General features: G+C 50.3%; 1 protein-coding gene and 1 long non-coding RNA gene across 3 annotated transcripts in view; one reads left to right on the top strand and one right to left on the bottom strand.

The window, feature by feature from the left end:
• Positions 1 to 492: 492 nt before the first annotated feature.
• IGFBPL1 (insulin like growth factor binding protein like 1) lies at positions 493 to 14527 on the top strand. The gene is made up of 5 exons (XM_015238934.3): positions 493 to 940; positions 9439 to 9548; positions 10180 to 10296; positions 11889 to 12047; positions 14301 to 14527. Exons 1-4 carry the CDS (start codon positions 493 to 495, stop codon positions 12036 to 12038), a joined length of 825 nt encoding a protein of 274 aa, XP_015094420.2. The 3' UTR covers positions 12039 to 12047; positions 14301 to 14527.
• Positions 11720 to 14714, bottom strand: part of LOC140696089 (uncharacterized) — a 215847-nt gene continuing 212852 nt past the window's right edge. For both annotated transcript variants that reach the window (XR_012072095.1, XR_012072094.1), the window contains one exon: positions 11720 to 12082. This is a non-coding gene — a long non-coding RNA (uncharacterized lncRNA). The remainder of the gene's footprint in view (positions 12083 to 14714) is intronic.

Genomic DNA, 14714 nt, shown 5'->3' with positions numbered 1-14714 from the left:
CCTCTTTTCACAGTTACATTCATTTGTAAACTCTGAAATTTTAAACCATACAGTCCCTTTTTTATGATAAAAAATTTAAAACTACCAAATGTAAAATAAAATAAAATAAAATAAAATAAAATAAAATAAAATAAAATAAAATAAGCATCCTTCTGGATTAAAGGGCATAGCACTTGGAGCCAGCCTTGGATCTAGAGAATGTACTTCCAATCCTAGCTTTACCAGAGCGACCTCGGGCAAGTTCCCGCCCCGACTGGGTCTCTAAGAGCCCATTGGCTGTTGGAGAGCGGGTCTCAGAACATCTTTCCAGCTCAGAGTCCCGGGCGGACCAGGAGCCCACCCCGCAGCACTAGTCCCGGGCCGGGCAGCGGACTGCGGGCGCCCTGCGGTGCAGGCCGGGCCAATCAGCGGTCGCGGGCGGGCGGGGTGGCGGCGCCGAGCGCGCGGAGCTGAGCGCAAAGCAGAGGCGCCACGGCCGTCCCGGAACAGACCATGCCACGCTCACCCGTGCTCTTCCCGCTGCTGCTTCTGTTGCTGCCACCGCTGGCCCTGGGCCTCGGGCTTCGCGGCGCGGGCGGCCGGCGCCCGCAGTGTGGTCCGTGCCGGCCGGAGTTCTGCCCTGCGCTCGAGCGCTGCCCGGCTCCCGGCATCGCGGCGCGCGACGAATGCGGCTGCTGCGTGCGCTGCCTGGGCGCCGAGGGCGCGAGCTGCGGAGGGCGGGCCGGCGCGCGCTGCGGCCCGGGGCTGGTGTGCGCGAGCCGCGCCACTGGGGCGGCGCCCGAGGGCACGGGGCTCTGTGTGTGCGCGCAGCGCGGCACAGTCTGCGGCTCCGACGGCCGTTCCTACTCCAGCGTTTGCGCGCTGCGCCTGCGCGCCCGGCACGCGCCCCGCGCGCACTCGGGCCACCTGCACAAGGCGCGCGACGGCCCCTGCGAATTTGGTGAGTCCGGCTTCTGTCCCGCGGTGCTCGGGTGGGTGGAGAAGGAGGGACACCAACCCTCTGGGGGTGTAGGGCAAAGAATTCCCCCAGCACCGCGATGGACCGTGCTGCCTGGGCCTCAGTTTTCCTTTAGGGATCAGTTTTTCTTACCTGGTCAGATGCTCAAGAAGACAGTGACAGGAATCCACATCCTGTAACATCCCTTACGACACCCATGGACACAACAGCCACTGAGCTGGTCGGAATTTTGGTGAGCCTGCTGTCCCTTTTGCTACTTAAGTACCTGCTGATACAGTTATTTGTAGGACTGGCATGTTTGCCTCCAGAGAGAGGGAGTTTGGGGAGCAGGGTGTTCCCACTGGGTACAAGTCGTCTTTGGGTCCAGCACTGGCCATGGCCAGAGGAGTGTTGTTTGCATGAAGAGGGAGGGCAGGTGAAGATGCTGGAGGAGGAGGGGGCTTGGACTCCAGATTGGGACTCAGGAGTCAGGGGATCAAAGCAGTAGGGCTCAGTGAGTGTGGGGTGGGGTCCTGCTGGGAGTCCTGAGGAAGCACCCCCCTAGGACAGGTAAGACTTTGAGAGACCTAAGCTCTGAAAAGATTATGGTGCCATCAGGGGCAGATCCAGGTTTTTGTGAGGATAAGGCTTATATAATTTGGAGGGTTCCACTTGAAGTAAAGTAATAGAAGATGATTAATTGCTTGGGACCTAGAAACATAAGCTTCATTAACATCACAATAAAGCCATCTCTGGATGCCATCTTTGCTCACCCTCTACATGTAATTTTAAAAAATCAAACAAAAATAAACCAAAACATTTATATAGGAATCCCAGCCAATCACCCTGCTGGCCCACTAGGTTTTAGAGAACTGCCCCTGTCTAGGCTGCCTGGAGTGGGCAGTGGAGAGTTTAGGGTGAGTGGGCTTGTCGCTTGGGGTTCCAGCCTGGGGCTGGAGACCAAGTCTATACCTAAATGCCTCAGTCAGTGTAATGACTTCAGCTCCAACAAGGAAGCCTCAGGAGTGGGGGACAGGCTTTTCCAGGCCTTGGGAAATTTCTATTATTATTTCCCCCCAAGCATTCCAAGTAGATGCCCTCAAGTCCAGGAGACCTAACTGGTTGTTGGAGATGGGGCAGGAAGGCCCCTGTCCCTGGAAACAATGTGCTGCCCATTGAGAGGGCTGAGGCAGTCCCAGGAGCACAGGAAAATCACTATTGGCTGTTCCTGGTTGGGGCTTTCAGCGGAGGAGTGGGCTGGCTGGTGCTTCCCTGGCTGCTGCTTTGGCTGTCCCTTCTCTTCTCTGGGCTGTGTCAGCCCCTGTGGAGCCACTATTTAGGTCGAACCTTTGTTTCTGCCATGTGGCATTTAAATAGTCTTACCTGTTTTACAATCTGCTTTCCTCAGCAGGAAATTCACAAGCAGGGCTCTTTGTCTCCAGGCAGGTAACACTTCCACTTCACGTGCAGGAGACATGAGAAATGCTGACCAGGTCCCCAGTCTCTAACCAGTGCTGATGGTCTCAGATGATTCCTCTCTGGACTGGTATTCTGTTCCTAAAAGAGCCACTTTGAAGGCATTTTGACCAAATTTACTAGTACGCAGAGGAGACTGAGACCCAGGGGGCAGGGGACTTGTCCAGGGTAACCGGTAAAACCTGAGTGGCTCCCAGGTCCCTGGCACCCGGTTCAGTGCTATTTCAGGACAGGACTTGATAGTGTTAAGTCAGCAGGTGGTGGTTGCCATGGTTACCGGAGTGCAGCCAGATGGCAGATGGAAGCCCCATACCCCTAATTCACTGAAAATTACCAAATGACAAGTAAATGTGACAGCCCCTCCACTCTGATCTATGGGCTCTGAGCCCACCCCAGGCATGGGCCCCAGGAGTAAAGATGTTCATGGGGCCAAATGGAGGCAATTCAGAAGCTGCTTTTAATGATCCCATTAGTGGCAGGCGTCAGGCCTCCCCAGAATTTAGCTCTCCTTCCCCACCAGTGATTGTGTCATCGGGCACTACCCAGACCCCAGCACTGTTTTCCCTCACCGTGTTTTGTCCTGAAATGCTTGTGTGGGCCCTACCCTTGTGTCCTGGTGAAGCACGGAGGTGTGGACGTGAACGGGGATCTTTCCCAGCTAGGGAATGCTGCACCTCATTCTGGGCTGCCCTCAAGCTATCCTTTATTCAGAGGACACGGCAGGAGCACTTTTTAACAATGCCCCTGGGGACCTCGCTTGAAGGGAAACAGACTGAGTCAGAGCAGCAGCTGTTCTGCTTCAATATTGGTAATAAAATCACCCCTCCCCAGCTCCTCACCTACACCGTCAATAAGCCAGCACCTGACTTTAACGGAATGAGGCCTCCATAAATATTTATTAGGTTCCGCACAGTGTAAGAGGTGTTCTTACTCCTGCCTCTGAGGAGCATTTGGAAACAGTTTTCAGGCTTAAATTCTGACCTTTCCTCCTACGCTTTGAAATGCCCCAAAATGCTAATAATGAAATAATCTTTTGATCAACACACATGTATTGAAGACCCACTGTGTTCCCACAGAAGACTAATTCTTTCCTGTTGGAAATCGCTCTTGCATCATATCTTCTTCCTTAATTTTTACAACTACCCAGGCCAGGTCTCACTTGAATGTCATAGAAGGGCAATCTGTGGCAGCAGAAGGGAATTCCCCGGAGCAATGTGGCTTTGTTGCCCACTGAGGTGGGGCTGCAGCCCAGGTTGTTCTGGCTCTTTTCGGATGTGGCCGTGCACCTCTAGCCTGCTTGCAACCTGATTAGGAAGGTACCGCAAACTGACTACCCTTGAATCTCGAAGGTTTCTCAGTCTGTATCCACTTTCCTGTTTTTCCCTCAAGGCTTATGACTGGGTCCTCTGTTTAGCACCTGGTGATGGCTCCTGAGAAAAATGGGGTTAGCGTCACAGAAGAGAAAGCATCTGAGAGGGGCCTTGAAGGATGGGTAGAAAATCTCCAGGCTGAGAAGCAGGGATGGGGAGCACAGCATATACCAAGGCAAGGAGTTAGGCAAGCCTGTGGCGAGTGTGACCAGTGGGCCCACTGGGCAGTTGGGGGACGTCTGGGGCAGACTCATTGCAGACCTTGAGTGCCAGGCTGCCAGGTGAAGCTTCATTCTGTCCTGGGTTATTGGTCCATTTAACAGTTAAGGTGACATGGCATTGTTTTTGTTACTGTTATTTTTATCATTACTTTAAAAGGCTGCTTTGTTCCACATATGCACCCTGGCTGTTTGCTAGCATTGGCAGGAGGTTGGGATCCTGCAGACAGCAGGTGGAGTTCAGGTTTTGAATGCTGCATGAGATAGGAACAGGGTCCCATGCCGATGCCCATCAGGGCACTGAGCCCCCAAAGCTTCCGTGAGCTCTCAAGATCCTAAATCTGAAAAAATTCGCCTTGGGTTGAAATTCCAGCTCCACTTAGAAACCTCAGTCTGTGCAAGGCGTGTGTTACCAGGTAACCAGGAGAGGCAACGAATGCCACTTTGTGAGAGGGACAAAGGAGGGGGGCCTCGTGCTCAAAAGCCTTTCATGCCGAGGGAGGGGGTCTGAGGCACAGGCTGCAGGGAGCCAGATTAAGCTGTTTCTTGTTCCACATAGTAACGTGACTATTAGCATAAATTATCAGGGCTATTCAGTGCATTGATTATTAAACTCTTTGGTTGTGTGCTTTTTCATACGAGCAGATGGGGTCCTGGAGGATGACTTGTGATATTCTTTCTTTCCTGAGTGCCATTAACTTTAAAGAAATCTCAGAGGCATTAGGGAAGATCTGTTATTCCAGCCATCAAGGATAAACTCAGTTGATGGGGTGGGGGGACAGATCCCCACACACTAATAACAGTATCGATCCCTTTCATTTGTATCTGTGGATAATAACGCAGTCACATCCCTCCTCTCCGTACACCCCGGAGGATGTGGGGACACAGTCCTCATCTTCATTTGTAGATAAGGAGGAAATTCTTAGCAACTTGACTAATGGTTGGCGACTGGACCCCCAGGCATTTGAATTTCCCTTGGTACTATTTTGCCCACCTGCAGTGCTGCCTCTGTAGGTGCACACCTGGGCGACTATTCTGTTTCCTGATGGTCAGTCTGTGCCACCCCAGCATTTCCAGGGCTGTTGCTGGCATGAGCAGAAGCAAACGAGTGTTTAGCAAGGAAGAGCTAGAGAGATGAAGCTGGTGCATTCCCAGACTGGGCCATCCTCCCTCCTGAAGGCAACATGACTCTTGCCAAAGTCGGTAGAGACGAGAGCCCCAGCTCTTTCAGGAGTGTGGCAGCTCTGACAACAGTAAGGTGAGAGGCTGGGCCCTGGGCTTGCCAGAGTGAGGGCAATGAGCCACTGCCTCTGGAGCCTCTGGGCAGCGCCCACTAATAGGCCCGCTCCCCAGAGGCCAATAGAGGGTCTTGTTCAGGCGGGGCACCTTAGAGGAGACTACCCTTGGGTGGCACACCCTGCTGATTCCTGAGGTCCCTTCATGGAAGCCTTTCACAGTTGGCAAAGTGTCTTGTAACTGTTCTGCACAACAGCCTATGGGGCAGGGAAAAGAGGGAGAATGAACTGTGCCCACTTTTAAGAAGAAGAAACTGAGGCCAAGTCACAGCCCTGGAGTGTGGCAGAGATAGGATTTGAACCCGAGTTCCTCCTGCCTGCGGTAGTCAGGAGGTTGAGCACCCCAGTGCCACACTCAAATGAGCCCTTGGGGACAGCAGGCCTGAAAATGACTGGCCAGGATTAAGGACACATCACCCATTTACTGGCATCCTCACAAGAGCTGTTCCCTCGGGTGATGTACGGAGGGTTCCACTTCTATGCAGAAAAGAGTAACACAGCAGACTTGAGGCTGGCATCCTTAGGAAGGCCTGCTGGGAAGGTTGACCCTTGGCTGGTATCTGGGAAGTTGGATTTGGGGAGGGTTCCCACTGTTTCCAGAACTGATAACAGTAGTTCACTGTCTGAACTGTACAAACAACGTGGTTTACACTTTCATTCTACAGGTCTGAAATTTTGGTATGCAGTAGGCTGAGGGTGCCTGGGGACCAGCTCCCAATGGTGCCACCAGGCACTGAGTGTCCAGTGAGCTTCCTTGGTAGAGGGCACGTCACATGTGTTGTCACATGTTTGTTGCTAGGGAATTAGGTGCATCTTGTGTGACTCCACTGGGAGAGGCTCTTGGAAACATGTGCGTGATTCCCCCAGTCTCTGCTCCTTGAGACTTTTCCTTTTGCTGATTTGCTTTGTCTCTTTTTGTTATAATAAATCCCAGCTGTGTGTAAAATATGCGGAGTCCTGTGAGTCCTCGTAGCAAATCATTGAACCTGGGACTTGTCTTGGAGGCCCCCAACACAATCCCTAAGGAATTCTTTCATATTCTGGAATGGAATCCATACAGATAACAAACGTTTCACTTTAAAAATCCATATGGAATTCACAGGATCAGGGTGCCGGGGTTTGGGGCCCTGCTCTTCCAGGTGCTTCTCCTTTCTGAGCCTTGGTTTTCTTATCTGGAAAATGGGGATAAAAGCACCTACTTCGCAGGGCTAATGTGAGGATGAAAGGAGTGGTGGACATGGAAATGTCATCTCAGGAGAAGTCAAGATGGTGTGGGACAGAGCTCAGGCCAGCCCCTGGGGCTCTACTGTTTAAGCCTGGGTAACCCTTGCTAGCTCCCCTAGCTGGCAGCTGGGGAGGTTGCTGGAAGGATCAAATGGGTTAACCCTGCAAGCAGAAGGGTACGTAGCACATGGCAAGCTCTGTGTTAGCTGGTAGCATCATTACCATTACTACTATCATCATCATGATGACTGATTGTAAAGAGCTATTATGGATAAAAGTATTTTAAATTTAAAATCAGATATGTTAACATGCAAAACCAATAACTATGACAAAGAGCAGCATGAAGAAATTTTTTGAGGTAACCAACAGTGCAGTCTTGGTACTGGTTACACGACTATGTGCAATCGTCAAAACTTAGAACTATACACCAGAAGGAGTGAATGTACTGTATGGACATTTAAAAATAAATCAAAATTTGAATGTCACTTTATCATCAAAAGCAGGGAGCACTTTTACAAAAGAAGTGCTGTTTTCTGCCACGAAAGGCATGGCAAAGGCAGTATTTCCAAGACAGTCTTTCTTAATTGTAGTTACTGAAAAAGAGGGAAATGCAGGGAGAGAGATGAAATGTGATTTACTGCTGTTTTCATTTAGGCCTGAAAGGGATTGATGAAATCTCATTTAAAATTTATGACTTTACATGAACGAAAGTAAAACATGTTGATTGAGTGTCCCTTTGGAATCCGTTGAGGGCTTTGGAATAAGATGCAGCTCTGATTGTTCCCACAGCGAGCCATTTGAGGACTGGTCTGGGCTCCAGGGGAGGTGCTGCTGGCAGGAGGATGTGAATAAATTAGACTCTCTTTGTCGTCCGTCGCAGATGGGGCTCCGCCAGAGAGGCAGGGTGTTGTGGTCCTTTGTGGCAGTTGGCAGGTGGCTGGGGTGCGGGCAATGTTGGAAGCCTACAACCTTGGTTCATTCGGGGCACTGGCTACCCTCGGGTTTGTGAGTTGGGATGTGGTGCTTGGAGGGCATTCAGTTAGTCACAGCTGAAGGAGTGAGTTGATCAGGCTGAGGGGGAGAAAGCAGCCTGGGGTGAGGAGGGCAGGCAGGGTGCTGCGGGGCTCCTGAGGGCAGCCCTGGGATTGACAGGTGGGAGTTACAGGGAGACGGGTTTTAGCTCCAGGTGAGGACAAGCTATCTCACCAGCACAGCCATGGTTGGAAGCTCCTGGCTCCGTAGGTGGTGAGCTCTCTGTCACTGGGGGCGTGCAAACGGAGGCTAGATGAGCACATCACAGTCAGTCAGGCACATGCTCCTGGGGAGTTGTGCTCCTCCAGTTTGAGACTCTGGCCCTTAGACAATTTCTCAGAGATTTTTTGGCACCAACTTGACTGGCTCTGTAGGGGCCAGATCAGTCTCATTTCTTTGCCTTTCACTCCTTCCCCCCACACTCTTTCTCCAGCCTTCTGTCTCCCTCCCTTTGTTCTCCTGCTTTTATCACAGCCCCACCTGGTGGGCCAGGGCCCTTTCCCTCTCCAGTGCTGGCCTGTGGAGGGCCGCAGGGATGTCCATGAGTCTCCAGGTGAAGTCCCAAGAGTTGTAGACTCTGCAGTTTGATGGCCCAAGGATGAGAGTGTTTGCTCTTTGATTTGTCGTGTTTCTTTACCCAGTCATCTGTTTGACAGTCCCACTCCTGCCCCCACTTGCATATTGTGTGAACTTAAACCCTTATGTTCACACTCATCATGTGGTAAGATCAGCTCAACAGCCCTGTGAAGCAGAGAGTGCTATCCCCATTTACCAGCAGACCTGAGCAGAGCGCGTTTTCCTTGCCAGGCCCCGACACTGTGCCCTGCCCAAGACCCCCGGGGCCAGCTGCGAGGTGGGGCCAGTGAGACCAGGTGGAAGTGCCTGGACTACAAGGCAGGCTGGGCTTCAACAGGTCAAAAAGGAGCAGACCTCCCCCCTTCCTGGACTAAGACCCAGACCCCCCAGGCCCTCAGGATTGGGAGGTGAGGGTGCTTCCGATGTGGAGGGGTGGCAGGGCAGTGAGGGCAGATATGCTGAGGGCCGGATGGAGGAGGCCCTGAAGGCCAAGGCACCTGGCCTTGAGTCTTGTAGTCCCAGTGTGAGCAGAAGAGATGCCAGGCACAGGGAGGAGGGCAGAGTGTGGAGTATCAGCTAAGAATGTCTGACTCGAATGCCACGTGCTCTCCAGTTCCACCCAGGTGCTGGGGGAGCCCACACCTCCCTGTCCTTTCTGTAATGTCCTGGCGGCCTAGAACCACATTGCCTGACTCCCTGATTTGCCTCTCTCTGGGCAGACAGGCTCAGCTTCCACACCTGCAGTTTTGCCCTCAGGGATGGGGAGTGTGGGTGGGGGTGGGGGGTCTGATATGCAAATGAGTATCTTGAACTGCAGGGGGTCTCAGCTCAGAGTGAGCACAGCTGCTCTTCATGGCATTATTCTTTGAAACGCCCTCCACGCGGAAGGAGAAAAGCCCATCTGTTAGGAGACTGCCATGGGTGAAGTGACACCAGCCCCTCCCGGAGCCTGCCGTCGTACATGTAGTTGAGTTGTAAGCAGATGGCAGCTGGGCCCTGGGAGTGAGGGTGATGAAACCACAGACGTGCTGAGGGACTTTGGGAAGTTGCCCTTCCTCTCTGCATCCCTGTTTTCCGTTGGTAGAACAAAGGCGATGAATGAGGAAACACGTAGGCATCTTTCCAGGTCTAGGGGGAACTCTCTTCTATGATTCCTTGCCTGTGAGTGTGTCCTTTCTGTGTGGAGAGTGCTCACCTGCCCTGCCCCGCTCACGTTAGACTGTCCCAACCTGCACTCTGCAGGCAGGGAGTCTTCGATCTGGGAGGCTTGGTCAGGGTCAAGGTTGTGTTCCCTTGTCTGCTTCTCCCAGCTCCTGTGGTCATCACTCCACCGCAGAGTGTTCACAACGTCACTGGGGCACCGGTGTACCTGTCCTGTGAGGTGAGGGCTGTGCCTACCCCAGTCGTCACATGGAGGAAGGTATTTATATCCAAGAACTTCTGTGTGTGTGGTGGGGGTGGATGTAAATGTTTTTTAAGTGTGTTTGTATCTTTTTATGTGAATCGGAGGATTTTTAGAAACATCTTATGCTCCACTCCTCTGCCTCCAGATTTATGCCTCAGAACTTTTACTGGAAAGCTCTCCACAGAGAGCTTTCCTCCCTCTGACACTTTAGCTGTCCTGAAAGTTCTGCTGTTTATCTAGCCTGGGTCAGCTGGGATAGTTAGAGCCTGCTTCAGTGGATCTGGGTTTCAGAAAGACTTGGCTAGTGGAAAATGACCCAATCCTATTCCAAAATTCAATCTTCCTGCAGATGAGTTTCTGAACAACTGGCCTGGGTCACAGCATATGTTGTCCCCTGACTTCAACAGCCCTGAGGAGGGCCATGAAATTCTAGTAGATAGTGGTGGTATCCGCATCTTTGCTGTCCAGCAGGGGGTGCCATCTGTACATACATTCAGCCTTAAGAAGCAACTGGCATTTTAATAGGAATAAGAGGTCCTAGGGTTGCAGCCTTCAAGTCAGGGAAGATGAAGACAGCGAGGATGTCTGTGGGGAGGTCCTTATCCAGAAATGCTTTTTCCAAACCATTCCTGGTTTTTCTCTGTAGGTCACACAGTCTCCTGAGGGCACCCAGGTGCTGGAGGACCTACCTGGGGACCACATCAATATAGCCGTCCAGGTGCGAGGGGGCCCTTCTGAGCACGAGGCCACAGCCTGGATTTTGGTCAGTATCTCATTTGTTTAGGATTACTGGCTGTTATGACTGGCCCTTGTAAAGAACCTTTTATATTTCTGTGACACATTACACCTTTCAAATGTTCTTATCCGCTTCTCCTGGGACCCTACAGTAACTGTGGGAGAAGCAGGGCAGGTAGCGTAACCCCTGAGAGCAGGCATAGGTAGGCAGAATTTGGCCTCAGAAAATGCCCTAATCTCTGGAACCAGTGGATATGTTAGGTTATATGGCAAGAGGGGATTTAGGTTGTGGATGGAATTAAGGTTGTTAATCAGCTCACTGTAATAAAATTTATCCTGGGTTATCTGGGAGGGCCCAGTGTAATCACAAGAGTCCTTTACTTGTGGAAGAGGCAGGTGGTTGAGAGCCAGAGAGATGGCAATGTGAGAAGACAGGAACCACCTGTGCTGGCTTTGAAGCTGGAAGAGGGGGCCACAAGCCCAGGACTGCAGGCCGCCACTAGGCTGGTTCTCCTAGGGCCTCTAAAAAGAAGGCGGCTCTGCTGACACTTTAATTTTAGCCTGCTGAGACCCAGTTGGGCCTCAAAAACCATAGATAATACATTTGTGGTGTTTTCAGCCATTAAGTGTGTGGTAATTTGTAACAGCAGCTGCAGGAAACTAACACACTTGGCTGAGACCACATGACTGATAAAGGGGGAAGATAGCACCTTTATGCCCTCCTCCAGGGCTCTCCTATGCCCCGTGCAGCAGTTTTGCTAAGAAAAAGGAATGCCACGTGTTTGAAAGAGCCACGGAGGGGCGAGATGGGGGTCCATGCTAGGCTAGTCACTCTACCTTCCTCAGCTTCAGCGTCCACAACATAAAAAGAGGGCTTTGGACTGGACGGCGTCCAAGGGTCCTGTGACCCTAACATTCTGTGGCTTCCCTGTGAGTCTCCTGTAATATGAGGACTATGATGCTCCCCCTTCAACCACAATCGAGGTATGGATCAAAATGAGATGGCATGCATAAACTCTCTACAATCTGTAGTGATGCGCAGTCGAGAGAGACCGTTGTAACGAGAAAGCAAGAGAGGAGGGGGCTGTCGTGGATCTGCGTGAGAAAGGCTCTCTGAGGGGTCTTCCTCATTTTACCCCCAGCTCTGCCAGGTTTGGTGACTTCTCCACCCAGCTCAGAGACTCAGAATGCAGTCAAGTCCATGGCTTCTTCAAATCAAGCAAATTCCCCCCACTTTTTTACAAGAAGAGGCAGGGGAAAGGTTATCTCTGGTGTTATTTGTAAGGGCTGTTTCATTGGGAGCACTTGTGGGCCATACCTTGGTCAGTAGATTTTTGTTCTTTGTAGAATTTTCCTTTTAAACTCTACCTGTCCCCTTCAATACAAGGACCAGGTAGGTAGCTCACAGTAAAAGACAGGAATGTAGAGGAAACATGAACATGAGAGCCAGATAAAGAGGAAATTTAACTCTTTCTCAGCAACCAAGGCAAGAAGAGAAATAGAGCGAGCTGCCTTATTTTGAAAAGGAATAAGCTTTCAGACAAATCATTAAGAACAAACTAAGGAAGTGACTTTGTTGTGCGACATATGACTGTATAAACTTGCCTGTTTAACTTCCAGATCAATCCCTTGAAGAAGGAAGACGAGGGAGTGTACCAGTGCCACTCAGCCAACGCGGTTGGGGAGGCGCAGTCCCACGGCACGGTGACGGTGGTAGATCTGAGTCAGTACAAGGCCCCCCGCTTCCCGGCTCCGGATGACCACATGTGACGGAGTAATGTGGGTGTTTCAAGTCATTTTCAGTGTCTGTACACCTGTGTCACAAGAGATTGAGATGGCTTGTAAGATGTGTAATAAGTAAGAAGAAAAATACATGAATCGAGGGACCCAGGGGCATGCAAAACAAGAGCAGGAATGGATTACAGTCAGCAGGTAGACTCTCTAGTATGTGCTACATAGGTGTCATTCTGGGCTTCCCACCTAGCATGCAGCGTCAAGAGCTCTGAACATTATGGGAGCCCGTCAGGTGAAAGAGACCAGTTGTTTTTTTCTGTTTCTGAGGCTGAATGGAATATTTCTTCTGAGTCCGCCCAGCAAGGGCGCTGAGAGAACAGATATCATCACTGTGATGCACCCACGTGAACGCCCGCCTGCAAGGAAGACAGTCTGAGCCACCTGGGTCTGTCCCCGGGTTCTTCCCTGTCTGTAGCTCTGCTGTCTCCGGGCCTTGCCTCCCCATCCTCAGCACCGTATGCCTCAGCAGCACACCTCCAGGAGAATTGGCTTCTCCCCTGGCCAGGTGGCTCCTATCCTCATAGCCACCCAAGTGAGAGGTGGGCTGCATCTGTCCTCCTCCAACAGGTAGACTGGGAACTTAGGAAGCAAGTCCCTTTATCAGCCAGCCTTTGCTGCTTCACAGCCCCCAGCCCTGCTGGGTCACAGCCACCAGCACTGATCTCCTGCTCACATTCCGTGTCATGGCTGCAGGCTGGCTGTGGCTCTGCTCCATGTGTCTTCTCACGTGGGGACCCAGCTAGGGTCCCCAGCTTTGTTTTTGTTTTTTTAAAACCAGAATAGGATTTTACTGTGTAAAGTTTATAGAGTATGACTAGTATTCCTCTGTACAAAGTGCATAACAAATGGTTTTAAATACAACTGAGAGAAATATGAGTCCTATGACAAATTTGTTACACGCGAATCATTTACACGTACATTAAGAAAAAAACAAAAACTCCCAGTGTGGAGTATGTCCATTCTTACGGCCGAGGGGACGAGCAAGAGGCTGAGCCAAACACACAGTCTCAGTTAAAGTTTCTGTGCCCATGTGGCACAGGTCACATAGCTTAGGTCCACGGCCAAGGCAAGTCACACGGCCACACCCAGCCTCAGTGGGGTAGAGGGATGTCTTCTCTCACAGGAGGCTGAGGGCAGGGTGCATGATCCTCGTACAGGATCGGAGGGAGGAACAGTCATGAACAGGTACCATCACCAAGGCTGCCTGATGACTTTTTAATAGAGCAGGAAAAATGAGAAGCAGGTTTGACAGCTTAGGAAAAGCAGAAGGATTTGGCTGTGTTTGTAATCCATATTATTCCGTATTTAGACACTGTTGCCATGCTCCTTCTGTGTACAGGGTCTGTAGGATATGCACAGAAAAATGAAAGGTGAACTGCATTAAACTATAAGGAATGTAATGTTAAGGAAATATGGGGCGTGTGTGAGTTTGAGGCAAGAGAGGCGGCTTAGAACTGGGGAAAATCAAGGAAGGCTTTGCTGAGGAAGTGAGGTTGGGGTTGAAGGATGGGTAGATAACAGGTGGTTAGAGCTCCTGGAAACAGGGAGGAAAATGTAAGGTGTAAAATCGTCAAATAGGAATTCAGTTAGGAGATGGCTCTTACAGTTGCCCTCCTGATACTTAACCTTCTGGTTTTTATACGTGTATTGTCATACATGTGGAACAAAAAGTCAGGTATCAGGACTTTTTGTTCTGTACACTTGTATGTATATTTATGTATGTACATGTGTACAAGTTTCATGTTTTAAATATATATATAATTTTAACTATATATACATACACATATGTATGTGTAATACAGAAATGATACCAGGCTATGTACATAGTTTATCATAGATGAGTTTTCAAAAGGAGTCATAAAGAACTGTGGAATTTTACGACCATTGCCATCGCCTATTTCTTGAGCTCCCTCTATAACATGCAAAATTGGCCAGCTCTTGTTTGCATACCTCCAGGGACACAGAGCTCACTACCACCAGACAACCATCTTTAGATTTTCCAAAAGTTGAAAGTTCCTCCTTATATTAAGCTGGAACCTGCCTCCCTGAAATGCCCACCCACTGGTTTTATATGAACTTCTTGGACCCCCATAGGGCATCTCTGCTCCCCACCACCCCCACTCCTGGCTGGGGAGAGATTTAAAGTTAGGGTCATTTACCCCACCTTTCATCTAACACATAGTTGTCTGTGACAAAGCAGGCTTCTTTTCTCTAATTCTTTTCCCTCTTTCCTTCTAGGGTCTTAGAAACACTGATCACAGGATGACGGAAAAGTCAAGCCATGGATCGTTTTGCTTTGTGAAGAGTTGGAAAAACTGTGTTTGTAGATGACCCCTTTTGTACGTTTTTAAAAATTAGATGCACACTAGATTCGTATGCAGATGTAGTTTTTAGCAGGACAAACATTGGGAAAACAGACTGCATGTAGCCTTTTTATACTTTTGAAATGAATAGCTCTGTGAGAATTCTTTTTTTACCTATTCCCTCCAAGGGAAGGTATATTTGTTACCGTGTATTTGTAATTCTAAAGGGCTGGACCACGGCATGTGTCAGCTGTGACTCTTTACCTCATTTGTCTAGGACCGATTAGCGGAGCTCTGTGACTTAAAACACTGTGTGTAGGAGGAGTGGGGAGGACCCTGCTGTCCTCTG

Source organism: Vicugna pacos, chromosome 4 (genome assembly GCF_048564905.1).
Source record: "Vicugna pacos chromosome 4, VicPac4, whole genome shotgun sequence".
Taxonomy (NCBI): domain Eukaryota; kingdom Metazoa; phylum Chordata; class Mammalia; order Artiodactyla; family Camelidae; genus Vicugna; species Vicugna pacos.
The sequence above is the reverse complement of the archived record's forward strand: the minus strand, read 5'-3'. Positions and strand labels throughout refer to the sequence as shown.